Source organism: Chenopodium album, chromosome 5 (assembly GCF_948465745.1).
Source record: "Chenopodium album chromosome 5, dcCheAlbu1.1, whole genome shotgun sequence".
NCBI lineage: Eukaryota > Viridiplantae > Streptophyta > Magnoliopsida > Caryophyllales > Amaranthaceae > Chenopodium > Chenopodium album.
In genome coordinates this window covers 72,861,402-72,880,824 of record NC_137838.1, presented here as the reverse complement: position 1 = coordinate 72,880,824, position 19,423 = coordinate 72,861,402, and the positions used below count along the sequence as shown (strand labels likewise).

At 36.3% G+C, this 19,423-nt stretch overlaps 3 protein-coding genes across 4 annotated transcripts; 2 read left to right on the top strand and 1 right to left on the bottom strand.

Annotated features, from left to right (window-relative positions):
• The first annotated feature begins 1,825 nt into the window (after positions 1-1,825).
• Positions 1,826-7,425, top strand: LOC145631005 (tRNA-uridine aminocarboxypropyltransferase A-like). The gene is made up of 3 exons (XM_081683116.1): positions 1,826-2,237; positions 4,402-4,838; positions 6,963-7,425. Exons 1-2 carry the CDS (start codon positions 1,892-1,894, stop codon positions 4,797-4,799), a joined length of 744 nt encoding a protein of 247 aa, XP_081539242.1. The 5' UTR covers positions 1,826-1,891; the 3' UTR covers positions 4,800-4,838; positions 6,963-7,425.
• A 1,563-nt stretch (positions 7,426-8,988) lies between these two features.
• Positions 8,989-13,331, bottom strand: LOC145631004 (cytoplasmic tRNA 2-thiolation protein 2-like). Its single transcript, XM_081683115.1, has 7 exons — positions 12,940-13,331; positions 11,391-11,739; positions 11,220-11,306; positions 10,993-11,114; positions 10,771-10,849; positions 10,282-10,686; positions 8,989-9,533 (listed from the first exon to the last, which is right to left on the bottom strand). The coding sequence occupies exons 1-7, from the start codon at positions 13,251-13,253 to the stop codon at positions 9,489-9,491; spliced, it is 1,401 nt and encodes a 466-aa protein (XP_081539241.1). The 5' UTR covers positions 13,254-13,331; the 3' UTR covers positions 8,989-9,488.
• A 1,141-nt stretch (positions 13,332-14,472) lies between these two features.
• Positions 14,473-18,520, top strand: LOC145631003 (uncharacterized). 2 transcript variants are annotated; one of them, XM_081683114.1, is made up of 5 exons: positions 14,473-14,716; positions 14,816-14,873; positions 14,976-15,054; positions 15,138-15,220; positions 16,292-18,520. In XM_081683114.1, exons 1-5 carry the CDS (start codon positions 14,634-14,636, stop codon positions 18,350-18,352), a joined length of 2,364 nt encoding a protein of 787 aa, XP_081539240.1. In that variant the 5' UTR covers positions 14,473-14,633; the 3' UTR covers positions 18,353-18,520. The 2 variants fall into 2 exon arrangements, with proteins under 2 accessions (XP_081539240.1, XP_081539239.1); XM_081683113.1 differs by having other exon boundaries at positions 15,135-15,220.
• The last annotated feature ends 903 nt before the right edge of the window (positions 18,521-19,423 follow it).

Below are 19,423 nucleotides of genomic sequence, written 5' to 3'. Positions count from 1 at the left end.
TTGCCCGAGTTCGCATCAGGTATGTTCAAATCAGGTCAATTTGGGGTCAAGTAGGTTCAGATTGGGTTATGTTCGGGTTGTTCATTTTGTGTCGATATTCATGTTCAAATCAATAATTTTATTCGATTTGTGAGTTCAATTACAGTTGGGATGAAACAATTTGAGTCATTCATGGCACCAGACATTTTTAGTTTGGGTGTTAGGTATTTATAGTTTGGGGCATTCAAGTATCAGGTTTGTTCAGGTTAAAATCAAACCATGTTAACTTCGGGTCGACTCATTCAGTATCAGATCAAATTTGGGTTGAGTCAAGATCAAGTTAGCTACACTTTTGGGTCAGGTGGGGTAGATTCGGGTTTTAGATTAGTTTTAGGTCATTATTTTTCAGGTCAAGCTTCGGGTCACGAGTTCGGTCGTTCAGGTCAAATCAAGATTGCCACTTTGCTAGTTCTAGTTGAGAGTACAAACACTTACAATGAGAATAGTTGTTTTGTGGTAAATGGTGATATTTATTCCCTACTTTAGAAGTCGGTAAATATTTTGTAAATATATTGGTAAATAGGAAGAACTGTGTTTGAAGTAGGTAAGTGTGAGGGTAAGTATGTAAAAGTGTTGGATTTAAATGTGAGAGGAGTATGAGATAGTACAAATGAGGTGACACTTTAAGAGAGGAGTATTTAAAAGTGGGTAATGAGAGTAGAACAACCAAAATACTCCATATCACGAAGTGTTACCTCATTTGCCACATCATATCACATACTTGGTAACATGCCAATTAAGCGAGAAAAAATGAAAAATTATTTTTAATCAAAATCAAGTCGGTGAGAAATATTTCAGAAAAGTACAATAAAGATAATAAAGAAAAATGTTACATTATTTTCCTTCGCAAATTGATTCAGCTAATGCATTGGCACTAATGCAATATTAGGGTTGAAGTTTGTTATGGTATTAAGCATAGTGTTTGTTGTAGTGCTGGGTTCCTCCGCCATTGCTAACAAAAAAGGAAGAAGGAAGGTTGAAGAAGACAAAAAAGACGGAGCTCGCTCTTTATAGACGAAAGGAAGAAGGTGAGTTCGTTAGCAGCAAAAGAGCAGTAAAATATTGATAATTTTTTTAGTACCAGGGCGGCTAACGCGTGTGATGCGCGTTATTGCTAGTCATTTTTGGGGAGCTTTTAATTCGGTTTGACTTTATGTCACAAATTTAGTTATTGGCAACATTATCGATGAGGAAAAATATGTAAATAAATGTTTTAGGGGTATAAATGCCCACTATTCATAAGAGTTTTAAAAACGAGGCAATTAACATTAACGAGGGAAAATTAGCAAATAAACAATTTAAAGGATATAATTGTCAAAATAATACTCCGTATTTGTAAAAGTTATTCTATACTTTTTATAAGGTATTATTTACCATTTTTGTCAATGAAACAAAGTTCAATTAGAGAAACTGAAACTCACTCCTATAAAAGAATACATATAAATCTCTCATCAATTTTCATTTGCATCATTTTAAAAATATCTGGAAAATAGTTTTAAAAATAAAAATTAGATTTTTTTTGTAAATAAACACCCCAAAATATATCCTGTGTTAAACTGACCGAACTGAGTTGGAAAACTGGTTGGATTTGGAAAGGAGTGGTGAAATTTATTTGTTTTGACATTAATGGCTCATGACTCATGGATGATATTTTTTTTGTTTCGTAAAAAGAGTGGTTAATTCAATATAGGGTACATTTTGAGGTTGTTATTCACCTAAAATTCTAAAAATAAAGTGACATTTTTTTTAATAACAAAAACATTAAATGACATATGAGCACAGAACTTGGCCCAAAATTTGATTTCAAAACAAATGGGCTTATGAGTTATGACGACTCGACTCGACTCAACAAATGGAAGAAGAACAACTCCCATTCACAGCAACACCAACACCCACCGACGCCGGCGAAACACGCCGGAAAATATGCTCCGGCGGATGCGACCGTCCAGTGAACGTCTGCCTGTGCGATAAAATACCACAAAACCCAATTTCAACCAACACCCAAATTGTAATCCTACAACATCCTCACGAACAACGCCAAAGATTAGCAACAGTTCCAGTTCTCACAAAATGCCTCCAAAATTGCGAAATCATTGTTGGTCGGAAACTTCGCCAAGGTTCCTCACAAACCCTTGATTCTCTCTACCATGGAACCAATGAATTTGACCCTAATCGTCGCGCAGTCTTTCTCTTTCCAGGTATAGATTTATGCTTAATTTTTGTATATTATGGAATTTGTGAATTTTTTAAAGTTTTTGAGAAAGTAATTTTTGATTTATTTGCATTTCTATAATGTTTAATTTTTAATTGTTTATATAGTTATATGACATTGAACTAGATAATCTTTGACTTACCAAACTCGAGTTCATCTTGTATGAATCGAAATATTAGTCTTTTTAACATTCGTTACGACATTGGTTTAATTGAGTTACATTTTCCTAATTTGAGGGAATGTCTAAATAAGTGGATGTGATTTTGGGAGTGCATGATGCTAGCTGTGCGGTTTCTTTTGAAACAATTAAAAGAAGAATATATAATGCAAACAAATAAATAAATACTGTCGTTAAATCGAATTATGTCTTGTTTTAAATCGAATTAAAGGTTCGTACAAAGTATATATCTATCTATACACGTCCATGCAAATCCTTTTAAATTACGCCACGTCAGTTTACAAACACTTTATGACGCCAGATCACCTAGGGTTAAGGGGATTTGAACACAAACCACTTATAACAAAGTTGGTTATTTAACCATCTTAGCTCATAAGCTAATTTGCTTGAAAAAAACTTGCCAAAAAGAAAATATTAAAAGTTAATTGAAAAATTTCACAAGAATAATCCAATCTTTCGCTGGTTCTCCCAAAATAATCCAACCTTTGGATTAACCATGAATAATCCCACCTTTACCTATTATTTTCCCACACCGCCCATAGCAGGTCACCATACCCTCTATGACCGGTTGCCAAGCCACGTGTTAGCTTCTAATTGGGGGTTTTTTTTTATTTATTTAAACTTAATTTTAAAAAGAAAAATCCTAAAAAATGAAAAATTATTAAAAATCCCAAAAAAATTGAAAAAAAAATAATAAATAGAAATCCACCCTTAGCTTCCCACCATCATCAGCACCACCATAGCCCCACAACACCACCGTCGATCCACCGACCGACCGACCCACCTCCGCACCACCATCAACCAAAACAGAAACCCCACTGTCCCAACTTCCGTCAACCCGTGACAAAATCAACCCAGCCCACAAACCTCCACGCACCATCAAGCAACCCATAAACCTCCGCACCACCATCAACAAACCCACAAACCCCCCACTGTCACACCAAACCCATGGAAACCACCCCTTCCTGCCTCCACTTTCAAAACTTCCCTTTCCCCGTTTTCCTTCTCTCTCCCTTCATGGTGGTGATTGTGGTTTGCAATATGGAGAAAAGATGAAGGAGGTGGTTGATTGGCTATTGGGACGAAAATGGAGGTGGTGGTTATTGTGGTTCGTGGTGATGGAGGAAGGATAAAGGACGAGATGGTAATGGAGGTTAGGATGAAGGTTGTGTTCATGGAGGAAGTAGGAAGAAAGGTGTTCATGGAGGAAGAAAGAGAAAGAAGTGTTCATGGAGGAAAAAAAAGGGAAAAAAAAAATTACCTAATCTTAAGGTAACCGGTTACTTAGGCTCGGTATGGGAGAATATATATCAAAGGTGGGATTATTCAGGGTTGATTCAAAAGTTGGATTATTTTGGGAGAACCAGCGAAAGGTTGGATTATTCTTGTGAAATTTTCCAAGTTAATTAGTAAATATAATAAATTGATAATTTAAATAGTAGGCTAATAGCTAGCCATTGGGGATCAAACTAGCTACAAACATAATTAGCTTGAAAGCTTATGTGGCATGACAAGCTAATTTGACAATTAGCTTGCCATTGGAGTTGCTCTAATATGTTATAAAATTATAAATATGAAAAATAAATTTACATAAGCGTAAACCATATGATTTATTTTTATTATTATTATTTTTTTTTTGTTAAAAAAAAACATTCAATAATGTTCAATTCAGATTTCAAAATCCTAAATAAAAATACCTCAATTACACGATTACAAAAGTAACAACTCGGGGCAACTCACTATTTTTCATGTTTATTTTGGGCTTAATTTTTTAGTTGATATTTGTGAGGAATGTATAATAATATGGTTTTTGCAAAGGTTTTTAACAAATTTTGTACATGGAGAGATAATCTATGAACCTATTATCAGCACTGTTCTATCTTGGATCAAGTGGAATTGACTAAAGCTGTGGACTGCAATTGATTTACATAATCTTCACCGTCAATTTATATTTTATATTTTTTCAATGTAGGCACGGAATTGATGCCTGCGATAGAAATCAACGAGTGGAGATCATCATTGAATAGTGCATGCACAAATGGGATTGTTCTAATTGTATTTGACGGTACTTGGAAACATGCTAAGGAGATGATGTTTGCGAGTCTCCCATTTATATCGAAATTTTCTACTCGTGTATGTTTTGATTGTGATTTTGAGGTTGGTGGTGGGACAATATATGATTCAGATCTCATTCTGAAGAAGGAACCTTTTAAAGGGTGCATGAGTACCATGGAAGCTGTTGCTCGAGCTTTGAGAGTTCTTGAGCCATCTGGGGTAGAAATAGAAGCAAACCTGGTTGAGGTTTTGAAGTCGATGGTTAGTCTGCAGGCTTGCTACCTAAAGCCTGTGAAACCACGACAAAAGTGTTAGAGAAGGGTGTGGTGCGGAAAAACAATATAGAAGCAGCAGGTTAGTGAATAATTGAATATCAATTACTGAGTTTTGTTCTTTGTTAAATTACATTGAAACAAGAATATGTAAAAATCTACTCCAGTTACTAGTTTTTTTTAGAATGCATCAGATCTGAATGTGAAGAATCTGTTCCTGTTTTAAGCAATTTTCAATATATGTATTCCCCTTCCCACTCCTTCCTTGAAAATCAAGGGTAAGAAAATTTTGGGATGCATCCATATTCTATCAGTGTTTTTGTTTTATTGAATATTTCTATGTTTATAAGAAGTCTAGTTTCCTTTTGGTAAGAGAGAGGATTGAGGATGTTGTAACATACTATGGTAAGGAGATAGCCATTAGCCAAGTTTTTTGAGTACCTCAAATCAATTTTACATAGTCAACATAGAAATATAAATACTGATCAGGATGTGATTCATAGAATTAAGTGTGGTGGCTAAGTTATTATGCGACCATAGCATGCCAATTGGTTTAAATTAAAGGAGAAAGTCTATAGGATAACAATTAGACTGGTGTCATACTGGTGGGCATTTAAAAAGATGAGTGTAACAACGATGCTTATAGTGAGACAGATGTGTGCGGACACCCTGAGAAATTGAATATTTAAGTATGTAGATATTCAAAAGAATGTTGGAGTAGTCGAGCTTAAGGTAAGGGAGAATTGCCTACATTGGTTTGGGCATGTGAAAAGCTGGCCAGAGTATGCACCTATAGGAAAGGTGGAAGTTTTGGGTTATGAAGATTTCGAAAGAAGTTGAGGCAGACTTAAGCTGACTTGAAAAGTTGGCCAGAGTATGCACCTATAGGGAAGGTAGAAGTTTGGGATTATGAAGATTTTGAAAGAAGTCGAGGCAGACTAAAGCTGACTTAAATGGATGAAGTTAAAATTGACATGTATGGAGGAAATGGGTTTACATGAACTTGTAGCACTAGATAGCAGCAAATGAAGAGGATCTTTGTGGACAACCACATGAGATGTAGAAACAACATGAGATGTATTCTTGATTCGTGCTGCCAAGTGCCAACCTTATTTTTTTTGGAATTAAGACTTTAAAATTTGTTGCTGTACAATTTCCCAAACTGATTTTTGGGGGGATATTTTGTTTTATGATTGCACTAGAACAAAAGTTGCCTTTAGTTTTGGATTAAACATGATACTTTTAATCTTCCATCGTAGGCACCTTTAGGGGTAATAATGAACCTAGCATGCTTGCAAGCTACAACATGATACTTTTAATCTTCCATCGTAGGCACCTTTAGAGGTAATTATGAACCTAGCATGCTTGCAAGCTACAACATGTTACTTTTAATCTTCCATCATAGGCACCTTTAGAGGTAATACTGAATCTAGCATGCTTGCAAGCTACTCGAGCTTGCCTTGGTCAAAGCCTGGCAAAGGTAAGCTTGGCTCGAGACTTAATTGAGCTAAGCAGTTGTGAGCATATACACTTTTACCTTTTACAGAGGTAGTATAATAATATATGAGTAAATTTTACAAATGAGTAGAGCACTTGATAACATTGCTAAATATTAGCTGCAAGTTATTAGTTATTTGAAAGTTTATTTTTGTAGTTGAAACCCGTGACTCGGGCTTGAGCTTAAGTTGAGCCTGAAATTCCCAAGCTCAAGTTTGAGTGGGTGGGACCGAGATACCCCAGTCTTGACTCGTTATTATTTTATCACCCTGGCACATCACGCATCGCAATTTCTGTTAAAACCGCATCAATGCATTATATGTAGGCTACTTGTCAGATTTACTTAGGGCCTGTTCTCATTGACTGAACTCAGCTGAACTGAACTGAACTGAACCGAACCGAACCGAACTGAACTGAAATGAAATGAATATTTTATAAGAGAAGGAAATTAGGAGCTGAACTGAACTAAGCTCAGCTCAGCTGAGCTGAACTGAACCGAACTGAATTTCAACGTAAGAGAACAAGCCCTTACTGTATACTGGTGGTTATTTGTAGATGTTATTTGATGCTCTTGGTCATCCCTTTTGCCTATCTGCAGCCAACGAAATCTGCTTTGTTCAAGTAACAAATAGACAGCAATTTTCTTATTTATTTAATTTTTATCCGATCCTTTTCATTTTAATTGACCCTTTTTGAACAATGTCTACAGATTGAAGCATAGTGAGAGGTTATATAACAAGGAGGTTTACAAATGCGAGTGGCAAAACCTTGTATCTCGGTCGTTGCAGGAAATGTATTTTGTTTACTTGAAGAACAACCCTGAAAGATTTCATGCTTGCTATTCAGAATAGTAATATTGATTAGAGATCCAAGATTTTCATGTGCAAGTCACAGTCTTCAGAACATAGAGAAGCTAGAAATTGATACAACTATCATAGCACCTTTCTTTTCATGCTAAATCATGTAAATCGACATTTCGGTAGCTGAATAGTGAAGGAACTACTTCATACTTGTACGCAGTTCACATGAGTGAAGGGAGTAGGAAATGACTCCACTCTTCAGCTCTGCTTTTTTTTAGAGGTTAGGAAAGATGACAATATAAACTTGGCTTGCTCTGAATTGAAAGAAGCAGTGGAAATAAAAATGAAGGAAAGAGTTGCTTATTGCTACAACATTAGTAGTCTGATTTATTATTATCTTGTACATCATCTTATTTCTGCGCTATTTTTACTATATGCACTCTGTCACAATAGTAATATATATATATACTGATTAATACTTTGCTCATTCTTTCAATATACTTTGCCACTTGTTTCTTCCTCTCCATAAAATTCTAAATAAAACACATTATTTCACTGATAAAAGGAGAAATACGAGCCAGTCCCGGTTAATAAGCCATATTAACAATCTTTGTTAATATGATGACATTTTCGCAATTTTTTTCATCTGCAGGTCATGTGACACTTAACTTTGACATTAGCCATTGGAAACGGTCATTTTAAATGCCGTTTTGTCTTGAATTTGGGAATCACAACATCTAGCTAAACCCGTTATTCTGGTTGAACACGATTTGAGACCATTTTCTCTCTCCTGCATTTCATTTAACCTCCTTCACTCTCACTTCCTTAAGCTCCGTCAAGGGAGGTCGGATAGAAGGCGATGAAGACCACCGTCGTTGCAACTCCGGCTAGAAGAAGGAGCAGTTGAAACTCGATCTCGAAAAACTTCTCGGTGATGATCATAATGAACCGACACCAGAGATTAAAAATTGGGGTAAGGAAAGGAAGTCGGCGAATGATATATCCTCATCCAACGAATTCTCATGGTGGACATGGAATTGAGAATTGCAATGAGAAAATCCATAGTACCAACTGTAATTCCTATCCACCTTCAACCCACGTAATTATATGAACACACTATCATTTAAACTTCCTGCATTTCATATTCACTCCAGTTGACATCAATCCAACACAATTACATGCTCATCAACGCAATTATGATGTATCATTTAACTCAAATCAACTCATTTATACATGACATTAACTCCAATTAACTTGACCAAATTAATCAATTAAATTACCCAAGTCATAGAATTACACATGACATTACCACAATCAATCAATAAATTATTTAATTGTAAACAAATTCAATTTACAACAACAATAATAGGAAGAATCAACCCGATAAATTGAAAATGATGTCGTAAATTGAAGAAACGACAATGTACCGCCGCCTCCGTGGTTTGAAAACACAGACACCAATTCAGATCGACATAGAAAACTAGGGGTAACTTCAATTCCATATGAGAATCAGTGGAATTATGGAGAACATGCTCTCCACCTGCAGTATCTTTTGGAGGAGAGTCGGACCATTCAGGAGATCGAAACACTAGTTGCTTCAGCAACGGAAAATAGTTACGGAAAGGAACGGGACTGTAAACAAACGAGGAGTTAACGCCTGTTTTGGGCGTTAGAGGTCCTACCCGCATGTTTACAAGTTTGCCCTTACTAAAAAGGTGAAAATGATTGGTGCGCCCTCATATAAACGAGTCTTGTTAATGTTGCATATTAACCGGTATTTTCTCAGAAAATACTACATAACTAATGTTCTAGTTCAAAGCAGAATCATATTGAAGGAGCAGAAATTTCAAGGAGATTAATATGCTGAATGACTGAATGACGTTATTCTCACCTCAAAGTACTTTCAAATAGGCTCCCTTTTAACTAAAAAAAAAGAGTCAGAAAAATTACAATTAATGCATCGGCATTACCCATCTCGGAAGATTGATCTATCATACAAGATTATCAAAATTGAGCAATAATCTAGAAAACTTCTAGTTTCTGCAAAACCATAGTCTAGAGAACAGAAATGAATCACAAATAGATTGCAAATTTGAAATAAGTAAAATACAAGCTGCAGCAGAAACACCAACTTTTGGATACTGCAATGCTATTTTGCTTCAAAGCTGTCACTGTACTTTGAAGGTCTACCCTCTCCTCAGTGCTGCTAGAGTTGAATCAACTCCATAACATTGAGCATAAAATTTTGATGCTGCCAAGCCAAGCAATATAGGGAGCTAGTCATTAGTAGCCATCACCTTGTTCGCCTTTGCACATCCTCCAGTCAACTAAACAGCAAGTTATAAGACGTGAGACCTGATCATACATCTAAATCGCATCACCAAAGGCTTTTACAAACAGTGCAGAGACAATTCATCCATCTGATTTGTCAAGCTTTAGCTTCCATCTTCACTATCTGAAAGTAGAAAATCCTGGATTTGCTCCCTGTATACAGGTCATGAGATCATCAGCATTTAACATCAACGGGATAAATAGAAGAAGAGCTAAGCGCGCCTCTCCCCAAGGAACAATACTCAAAACAAGAGGCACTATTGAATTATTCTCTTCTCCTCTCCACTCATCCCCCTATCCGGCTATCCCCAACATGGCACCATAGCATCCCCCGGAGCTATTAAAAAAAAAAAAAAAAAAAAAAAAAAAAAAACCTGACAACTATGAATAAGATGGCAGGAACTTAGCTACAAGCAGAGATTCCCATATTATATTATTAAGTACCAACTACCATATTATTCTCATTTTGAAGGCATTTTCTATGTGGATCTCTCGGAATTATTTTCATGTGATTAAGGGAACACAGGTCTGAATCTTCTCAGACCTAAACAAAGAATCAAATGTTTTAATACTCATAAATTCGAACAGAGAGGAGTGTTCAATTTATACACTCGGAAAAACCCACTGGCCTGTCATCCATTGACCATTAGTTACATAAGACGCATCCAACCCATGCCTATTGAAAAGGATTATAGTTCCTAAGATGAATGACTTTCCAGAAGAAGAAAAAAAAGTCCTAAAGAAACCAAACAACATAACTAACTAATCCAACCAGCAATCACACTTCAGAACACAAAAAACGCACACAGTAGCTCATATGGCAAAGTATAAACCACTACTTCAATGGATTATTTGACTATGCAAGATTTAATGCACAAAAAAGCAATTAGATGTTACTTGCCTTAGCAATGCATGGTTACTGGAGGCGTCACTGATTGCTGCTCTGGACATTGTTGGCTGGGGTAAGAGTGCATAGAACTGGTCCATAGACAATGAGTCGTCAGGAAGTATTTGGTATCTGCAACTTGAGCAGCAAGTTGCTCCAAATGTCTCGGCACTCTGCTGCTCACCAGAAATAATGCCTAAGCTTGAGGAGTCAGAAGCATGAAGCGGGCTGTTGCACAGAGGACAGAACGATTCTGGTGGAGTATGCTCATCTGACTTGATATTAAATTTCTTTTGACGCCTTTGAGATGCTAGACGTGCCTTAGGGTCATCAACATCGGGTAGTCTATTAAAACTGAAAGGTGTAAGCTTTCCAGCAGTCCTCACAATTGTGCATTCCCGAGAAGGATTTTCTTCCTGAATGGGCAGAATATCTGTTAAAATACTGATAGGATTCATGCTAATTGCACATGAAATACTACAGATACCTAACTTTCTAACCTGTAAAAGTGAGACAAATGATGAAACCAATGCATTGATTCCAGACTGAGGACCAGTTACTGTTGCTAGTGTCTTTAATCTGCCCTGTCAAAAATGGAACAGGAGAGTCATAAGCGTGAAAGAGAATGATATGCACCTAAGACATAGAGGAGCTTCTACACAATAACCACATAGAGGTCCTTAAGCAAAAGTAAGCACACTGAAGGAATATAGTTAACAAACCCATCAAGCTGACAAAGAGTATTGAGCTCTTGTGCAAGACAATCACGAAGTGGAAGCAACACAGGCACATGCCATCTTGCATCAACATACTGCATATCTGCTGGTAAGGAGTAACCCTGGCCCTGCACCAAACAAAATAAATGCAGAAAAGAATTTAATAAATCCCATTAAATAAAGCTAAGATCCAAAAATGTTTTAGAACTCTGATCAAAATAACAAAGACCAACCTTAACAGTTGCCGAAAGTACATGACGAGCAATAGTCGATGTGCAAGACCCAAGTACCAACTGAGTGTACCCGTTTTCCAGAGCAACCTGCACAAGAGCCATCACATAGCTTTAAAAAACCAATTTTTCCATGATAAAACTTGCTACAAATGATAGCAAACAGTGTCTAACCTTTTGTAGACATAGCATGCGAAGATGCGTCAAAAAATCTTCTTTACCGGTATTATCACTGATGGTTTCTAAAAGCATTCTCAGCCTCTCTCTACCATCAGCAGGATTCAAGGCATATATGCTTTCAAGAGGAGCAATGTGCAACGTTTTTTCAGGTGTGGCAAGATCACTGACAACAGCCTTGATATGTTGAATTGCTGCATCTGCTTCAGCAGTTGGAACACACCGAGCTGAGCTTTCATCAATATAAACAACCCCCACCCCAAACACAGGAAGAGACCTATCCCTACTCTTTTCAAAGTTCTTTTGAGCTTTATCTTGCATCTCATGGACAAATTGTAAAGCCACCCTGGTACATAAGAATTCTTCTTCAGAACAGGATATAACACTAGCAATTTTCTTCTATTACTGCTAACTTGATAAATGCTAGAGAATAAAGCAATCGGCTAGCCTATTCAGTCAGACGCTACTTTTTGCATTTAGTATCAACAAACACCATAATATCTTAAGTTAAACACATAAAACTCCTTGTGACACTCAATTATAACCAGCACCGGAGCATTTTCACAAAAAGATACCTTCTAGGTTTCCTACTGCTTATCACGTAGGGTGAAAACTACCACCCTGTCTTAAAAGCAAACTTATAAGTTATAACTCTAGTAGTCTAAGGGGGCGTTTGGTATAGTAATTTTAGATGTAGGAAACAAATTCAATTAAGTGTTCTCATTTCTAGTTGTTTGGTACGGGTTAAAAGTAAGAAATACCATTTTCTAAGGGTAACAAAATCCCCCAATTTGTTACCCTTGACAAACTAGTGGAAACAAAATATGTTTTCTTACTCAATCACAATCTACTCAAATTGTTTTCATCCACTAGGATACCAAACATATAGTAAAAGTAACGTTTATCATTATCCTTTCCCCCACTTATTAAATCCTCTTTTTTTTTCATTTACAATATTTATACCAAACACTCCCCTAATTAATGATCCAGGACTTAACAAGCTAAAAGTCTAAAACTAGTGTAATCGGAATCTTGAAGAGTTCGATGCATCTCTATTCATCGTAGTCGGTACATATCATGAGAGATACCTCCTAACTCCTAAGCACCAAACTAACAACGATTTAGAAGTTACGATGCACAAGCATGACTAGATTTACAGGCCAAAATTTATACCCTAAGTCAGAGACCAAGTACTCTAATTTGACACAGAATGAAATTCCTGATTTCAATCATTTCTGTAGTGCTCATGACAAAAACTTCCCTAAGATTGCAAAGCAATATGTTCATTAGCAGCGTAAGCTCGAATTAGGGAAACCGAACTTTAAATCACTATCTTTAAATCAGTATTAATCCACAACCGAATTCACACTTACATGATTCCAGTCTCAAATATAAATTCACAACATTTGCTACTCAACTCACCAACACTATCAAGCTTCTTTTATGCTATCAAAAATACACAAATCATAGAATTCTAGTATTCTACTCTACTAAAAAGTATAAATTATGATTAAGCAATGAAGAAAGTACTACAATAGGAAATTACCGAGAACAAGGGCCGGCGGAAAAAGCGACGAGAACCTTATCAGAGGGAGAAATCATGCCAGTAGAAGTGACGGAAAACCTGAACTTTCCGAAGAGAGAACCACGGAAGCAGTCGGCGCAAAACCGGCCGTCATCGCCGCCGCCGGAACCACCGGCGACGGCGTCGTTGAGCTTACACTTGACGCATGTATTAGGGTTTAAGGGGGGTTGGCGGCGGCCATTGGCGGTGATTGGAGGTTTGGTGGGAGAGAGAGGTTGTTCGTCGTCGTAACTACTGCAGCCTCCTGATTGGCAGGTTGGCTTGCCGCAGGACATTGTGGTGTGCTCCCTTGGAGTGAATAGGGTGAAATTGGGAAGAGAGGCACAAAGGGTGATTTTAAGCCGATCTTAGTTTGTGAAATGGTAAAGTCGGAAAAAAAAATATTGCAATTTAAGTACTCGAAAACAAATTTTGTTTAGAAACTAGATCGACCTTCTTTTGATTGAGATTTGAGAATTGGGATACATTGAGTGGACCAATGTCCCACTATTTTACGTCTAGATTATTTTTTTTGAAAGGAAAAAGAGCCAATAATTATACTTAATTAAATCCAATTCCGCCAAAGTTGTGATACTTTGAGGGAAAGGATCCAAACTTACATACTCCGAGTTTCCCTCGTATCTCATCGTGCTATATGGTGAGCAACATTGTTACAAGCTCTTTTTAACATGAGCAAACGAACAACAATCAAGCAAAGCCATATGAAATCTAACATCATCATAAATAACATTAATGGGAGACAATCCATATTCCTTCGCATTGATTGCCATGACGGCATTTGATTCAACCCACAACCCTACATGCCCAAATCTCATTACTAGTTGAAGAGCATACCGCACAACCATTGTTTCCACACACTCAAAAGTAGACGCACCAACATTCTTTGTTGTAGCCAAAATAAATGCACCATGAGAGTTCCTAAAGACCACGCCAACACTAGCCATATCCTCATCTGGGAGTCTAGATCATTTTATGTTGTTAGTTTAACTCTTGGCAACTCTACTTAGTATCTACCGAACATGATCCATAATATAAATAAAAAAAAATAAAAAAATTCACCCAATTTGACTAGATATATCCTAATTTGAAGTTGACTTGATTGAAGATTTAACCTTCATAGGTGGGTTATGCACGATTGAATAAGTAACTAAACGCGATCCAACTAAACTTGACTCGATGGCTTGAATCAACACCTTTTCTAATTTTCTTAGTGTTTATAATTAGAGGTGTCAAAACTACACCCAACCCGATTCGAAACCAATCCGAAAAATATCCGATTCAAAATTTGACTCGCTTTGACACAATAAAAATTGACATGACCTAATCCGACCTTACCAAACCTGATCCAAACATCGATTCAAAATTTGACTCGCTTTGACACAATAAAAATTGACATGACCTAATCCGACCTTATCAAACCTGATCCAAACATCCGAATTGACACCTTATAATTGTGAGCCGGATTTGTCCTTTATAGACATTGAGGCCCTTTTTGGTAATGAACTGCCAAAATCAAATTACATTTCAATCCAACCCGCTTAACATTATCAAATAGGCAAATAGAGAGGGAAAATTCAATTTCCTGAAAACCAATTGAAAAAAATATTAGGCAAATTACATAAACCCTAAAACCTCGAAAACTAGAAGAAGCAACCATGAATGCTTCAGAATTTGATCTCGATTCACCTGCAATCAAAGCTTTAGGTTCTCTCTTCAAGCTTACCGAAGTATTCTTACTGTAATTTTCACTCTCTTTCTCCTCTGCTTCTCCAATTTGTTGTTGTTGTGTTTTTTTTTTTTTTTTTCAGAATTTGACTGGGAATTTATGCTTATATAGGGATGATGGTTTTCCAACTGATGATAATCGACAAGTTTCCTCATGTCCCAAACACATCGTAAGATTTTCATTTTCAATTTTGTATTCAAAATTTGAGATTTTGTACGAGCAATTATTGAATTTTAATTTTTGCTTAATTGTTATGATTGTTGTTGAATAGAGATTCAAATATGATGATGATGATGACGATGACGATCATGGTGGGAAAATTAGCTCGAAATCGAGCATCGAAACATTGGGTTAGTGATTTCATTCTTTCAAGTGCATAAATTATGGTTAGTGAGTTGATTATTGATGATATGGTTTGTTTTGTGATCAGAAGAAAGTGTTGTAATGGAGGATGTTGATATCTCCTTAGAAATGAGTGCACTTGGGCTTCCTCTCACTTTCCAAACTAGCAAACAAGTAAGTTGAAGTTTAATCATTTTTGTATATGGTACAAAGTTTAAAACTTTATTTGATTTGTGTTTACTTTGTTGGATTTAGTCCAATGTTTGTTTATTTTCATGTTTGTATATTTGGCTAATCTTATTCATTTCGTATCTTGATAGAATGGTCTTACTTAGATTACCTTAAGTTTTATGTAGGAGTACCATTAAAAAAATGTCCTTTAATGTTATTTGAAAATGGACTGTTCTGTCAGCACCATTGAAATTGGACTATAAGGATTAAGGAGTTTTATTTAAGTAGAAAGTTGGGAGTCTTGGGACCTTTTGCCTTTGCAGTGAACGAGTTGTTTGGTGGATGAAAATGTTTTCTATATCATATGGGCATATGTCTGGCAAGACTAAAACCAGGCAGCGTAGGATAATCGTTAATATTAAATGCCAGGTGACAAAATTTTGAGGTGATATTACAGTTATAGTTCGATTTTTATTCAGCTATAAACGCTTTCCATTGAAAACATGATCTTGGGCATAGCTGTAGCTCCTGTAAGAGGTCATATTAAAATTAAGAGATAGATTATATGGGATTGAGACATTGAAGGTTTGTACTCGCTGCATAGTGGAATGTAAAATATTTGATGAGAATTGTCTTGTTGGTTTCGACGGGATTTGGAAGGGGGGAGGGGGAATTGGATTTGGGAGCTAATTGGAGTTAATCAGTGGTAGTTGCAGTATTTTTGGTACCACTTGCTTTACTTATAAAGTACTTTCCTTTGCTAGGAACATGCATTTTTTAACCGTTACTTTCTTCCTCAGTTACTCTAGGAAGAATGAGTGAATAAGGGCAGTTCAACAATCTACAGAAAATAAAAAAAGAAGTAAAAGTTCTTGTATGGTTTTCTTTGGGGGTAATGGTGTCCGAGGTGATACTCAAACAATTATCTAATGCTATTTCATTAGGGGAATTTTTGTGGTTCAATTTGAATTGATTCTTTATCTTGTTCATGAAAAATTCTGTCACCACTGTATCAAAGATTTTCTTTGTAATGTTAAAGTTACTTACACATTCTGAATATTTTTAATTTTCCAGCCAAGCAGTGTGCAGCCTAAGGGAAAACATAAATTAGTGCAGCGTAAGGATCAAGATAGTCAGAATAGGCTCAAGGATCGAATTCTACTATCTCCCAATCCGAATGCAGAGAGCCAAACTTATGCAGAGTTTCAAGATACATCAAGCAATTCATCTTCCTTATCTATGCCAGATCAGGCTGAACTCTCTTGTTCTGGCTTTGATGTCTGTGATGACACTGTTAGATTGTCTAATTCTAGTGATGGGGAGCAGCCTGCTAATGTGGCTGATGTACCTAGAAATATGTCTTGTGAAGCTCTCATTGAAGACCTGTTGGAGACTGATCTCCAGATGGAAAACAAGATTTCTATAGCTGCTACATCAAATTTGTTGGAGACGAACACAAGTTGTGGACGCAATATATTTGATGATTGTATCGTAGAGCATCCAAAAGAAAAAGATAAAAGTTTGATGGAACGAGTTGATGCAAAGGGGGATCAGTTAGGGGATGCTATGCAATTGGATGACCTTGGCTCCAGGATGTGTATTGAACAGACTCAGGTTGCTGGCATGCCTTTAGACTCCGATATGGTTCTTGAAAATGATGCTAATAGCAACTTCAGTTCCAATACAGTTTCTGGTGAATGGAATGCCTTCTGGGATTCTTTTTACATGAGATATTATTTTTACAACAGCAGAACCGAAGAGTCCACATGGTATCCACCCCCTGGGATGGAAAGCTTTGTTTATGGTGATGTCTCTAACATATGTGATGATTCAAATACAGAAGTGATTGGTGCTGTTGTTGATCCCGCTTTTTCTCAAAATGAAGAACAATTAGATAGACATGAATTGGATGATAAGACATGCTTTGATGAACGGACTGAAGACAAAGTGTTTGGTGTTCAAGCTCTCACCACTCAGGATTTATCATCTGGTTCAGCAATGGTTTCTGATGAATCCTGTGCGGTAAAATTATATGATCACCTTGTGCTTGATGGAAATTGTCAGACTGCAATTACACCAAGCTGTTCACTTTCTACCACCAGTCATCAGAATCCAGAAAACGAAAGAGAGAAAGAGGGTTCTGGTGACATGTTCACTAGCGTATCTCGGTCAAATAACTATGACTCTGTTGACAGTTCGTGTGAGAATGCTAATGGAGACTGTAATGGCAATTTAATAGCCCAATTGTCGAATTCTAGCAGTTTGAGTAGCATTGTTGAAACAGCATGTGATGATGACCTCATCAATCATGCACCAATAGGAAAGTTAGAGAAAGAGGCCAATGGATTCCACTTGCAAGATACACTCGCTGCTACCAAACAAAAGACAAAAAGAAGAAATAGAAGAAGGAAGAAGTCGTTCAACAATAATGATGATCATGAATTTCAACCAATTGAAGAGTATTATGTCAATATAACCAAATATTGGTGTCAAAGGTATCTTTTATTTTCCAAATTTGATGTTGGTATACAAATGGATGAAGAAGGGTGGTTTTCTGTCACTCCTGAAGCAATAGCCAGACATCATGCTTCCCGTTCTGGTGGTGGCTTTGTAATTGATTGCTTTACCGGTGTTGGTGGGAATGCCATACAATTTGCAAAGACGAGTAAACATGTGATTGCTATTGATATTGATCCGAAGAAAATTGATTATGCCCATCATAATGCAGCCATCTATGGGGTTGAAGACAGAATTGATTTTATCAATGGAGATAGTTTTTCTGTGGCACCAACATTAAAGGCTGATACGGTCTTTCTGTCACCTCCTTGGGGAGGGCCTGATTATCTCAAAGTGAAGTCTTATGACATAAGCATGCTTCAGCCACATGATGGGCAATTTCTTTTTAACACTTTCAAGGCAACTGCCTCACTGATTATCATGTTCTTGCCAAGAAATGTTGATATTCTCCAACTAGCAGAACTTTCTTTATCTTCTTCAGATACTCCATGGTCACTCGAAGTGGAAAAAATATCTTCTTCAGATACTCCATGGTCACTCGAAGTGGAAAAAAATTACTTGAATGGTAAATTAAAGGCAGTTACAGCTTACTTCAGCAAGAGCAGTTATGTGGGTTAAGTTGGTCAATTTAGTTTCCATATGGTTGACTGGTGGAATGCTGGTAACAAACCTCCATCTGATAAGACACAGCAGTGACTCCGTACTGCATTTCAAGTGGATGTTTCTTTCAGATGTCCTATGCTTTGAATAAGATTTGAACCCATAACCTTCAATACATATAAGTAATACATTCACCATCTCAACCAACTATTATTAATGTTTTAAGTTGCACATAATATTATATATTCCCTTTCATTTATTAAGTAAAATAAAGGTAATATAATTTATTTATTTTTCACAAGATTAGAATATAAAAACATATGATGTAAAAAAAAAGTGACATCCGAAGCAACGCCCAAATCACTCACACACTTACTATACAAATAGTCGAACATAATTGCTAAATTAAAGCAAGAGGTACACAAACTAGCAACGCGGGGCATCGCCCGGGGTACACACCAGTTTGATTATTTAAAAGTAGATCTGACGTACATAACGCCTTCATCTTTACTTTTTTTTTTTTTTCTTTTTTTTCTTTTTTTTTTTGGGTTTGTTTTGTTTATCTTATTTTTGCGTATCAAATCTGATTTGAATTTATTTTCTCTTATATGATCTAATTATTGTCTGGTTTGTCTAAAATTTGGCCATTTATGTACGTTAATATATAAGGAGAAATGCATCAAATGGAGTCTTATTAGATTCGTAATAATGTGTATTATATTAATACATAATTTTTCATTATAATATTAAAGATACTAGATGAAAGCCCGTGCGATGCACGGTTTTTCATAAATTAATCTCAAGAAAAAGGTGGTTTTCTACAGACACTAAGGGCCTGTTCTGTTCCGTTGAAATTCAGTTCAGTTCAGTTCAGTTCAGTTCAGTTCAGCTCAGTTCAGCTCTTAATTTATGTCTAATGATATTGCTAATGATATAAAGCCAAATTTCATTCTTTTAAGCTCTTATTACAACGACAACAACAACAAAAACAATAATAATAATAACAAAAACAATAATAATAATAACAAAAACAATAATAATAATAACAAGAATAATAATAATAATAAGAATAATAATAATAATAATAAC

Coding starts and splice junctions, on each gene's coding strand:
- LOC145631003 (XM_081683113.1), top strand. CDS start 14,634: ATGAATGCTTCAGAATTTGATCTCGATTCACCTGCAATCAAAGCTTTA. Junction 14,717..14,815: donor CTTACCGAAGTATTCTTACT/GTAATTTTCACT, acceptor ATGCTTATATAG/GGATGATGGTTTTCCAACTG. Junction 15,055..15,134: donor ATCGAGCATCGAAACATTGG/GTTAGTGATTTC, acceptor TTTTGTGATCAG/AAGAAAGTGTTGTAATGGAG.
- LOC145631005 (XM_081683116.1), top strand. CDS start 1,892: ATGGAAGAAGAACAACTCCCATTCACAGCAACACCAACACCCACCGAC. Junction 2,238..4,401: donor CGCAGTCTTTCTCTTTCCAG/GTATAGATTTAT, acceptor TTTTCAATGTAG/GCACGGAATTGATGCCTGCG.
- LOC145631004 (XM_081683115.1), bottom strand. CDS start 13,253: ATGTCCTGCGGCAAGCCAACCTGCCAATCAGGAGGCTGCAGTAGTTAC. Junction 11,740..12,939: donor TCCGCCGGCCCTTGTTCTCG/GTAATTTCCTAT, acceptor CTTATGTACCAG/GGTGGCTTTACAATTTGTCC. Junction 10,850..10,992: donor ACTCTTTGTCAGCTTGATGG/GTTTGTTAACTA, acceptor TTGACAGGGCAG/ATTAAAGACACTAGCAACAG.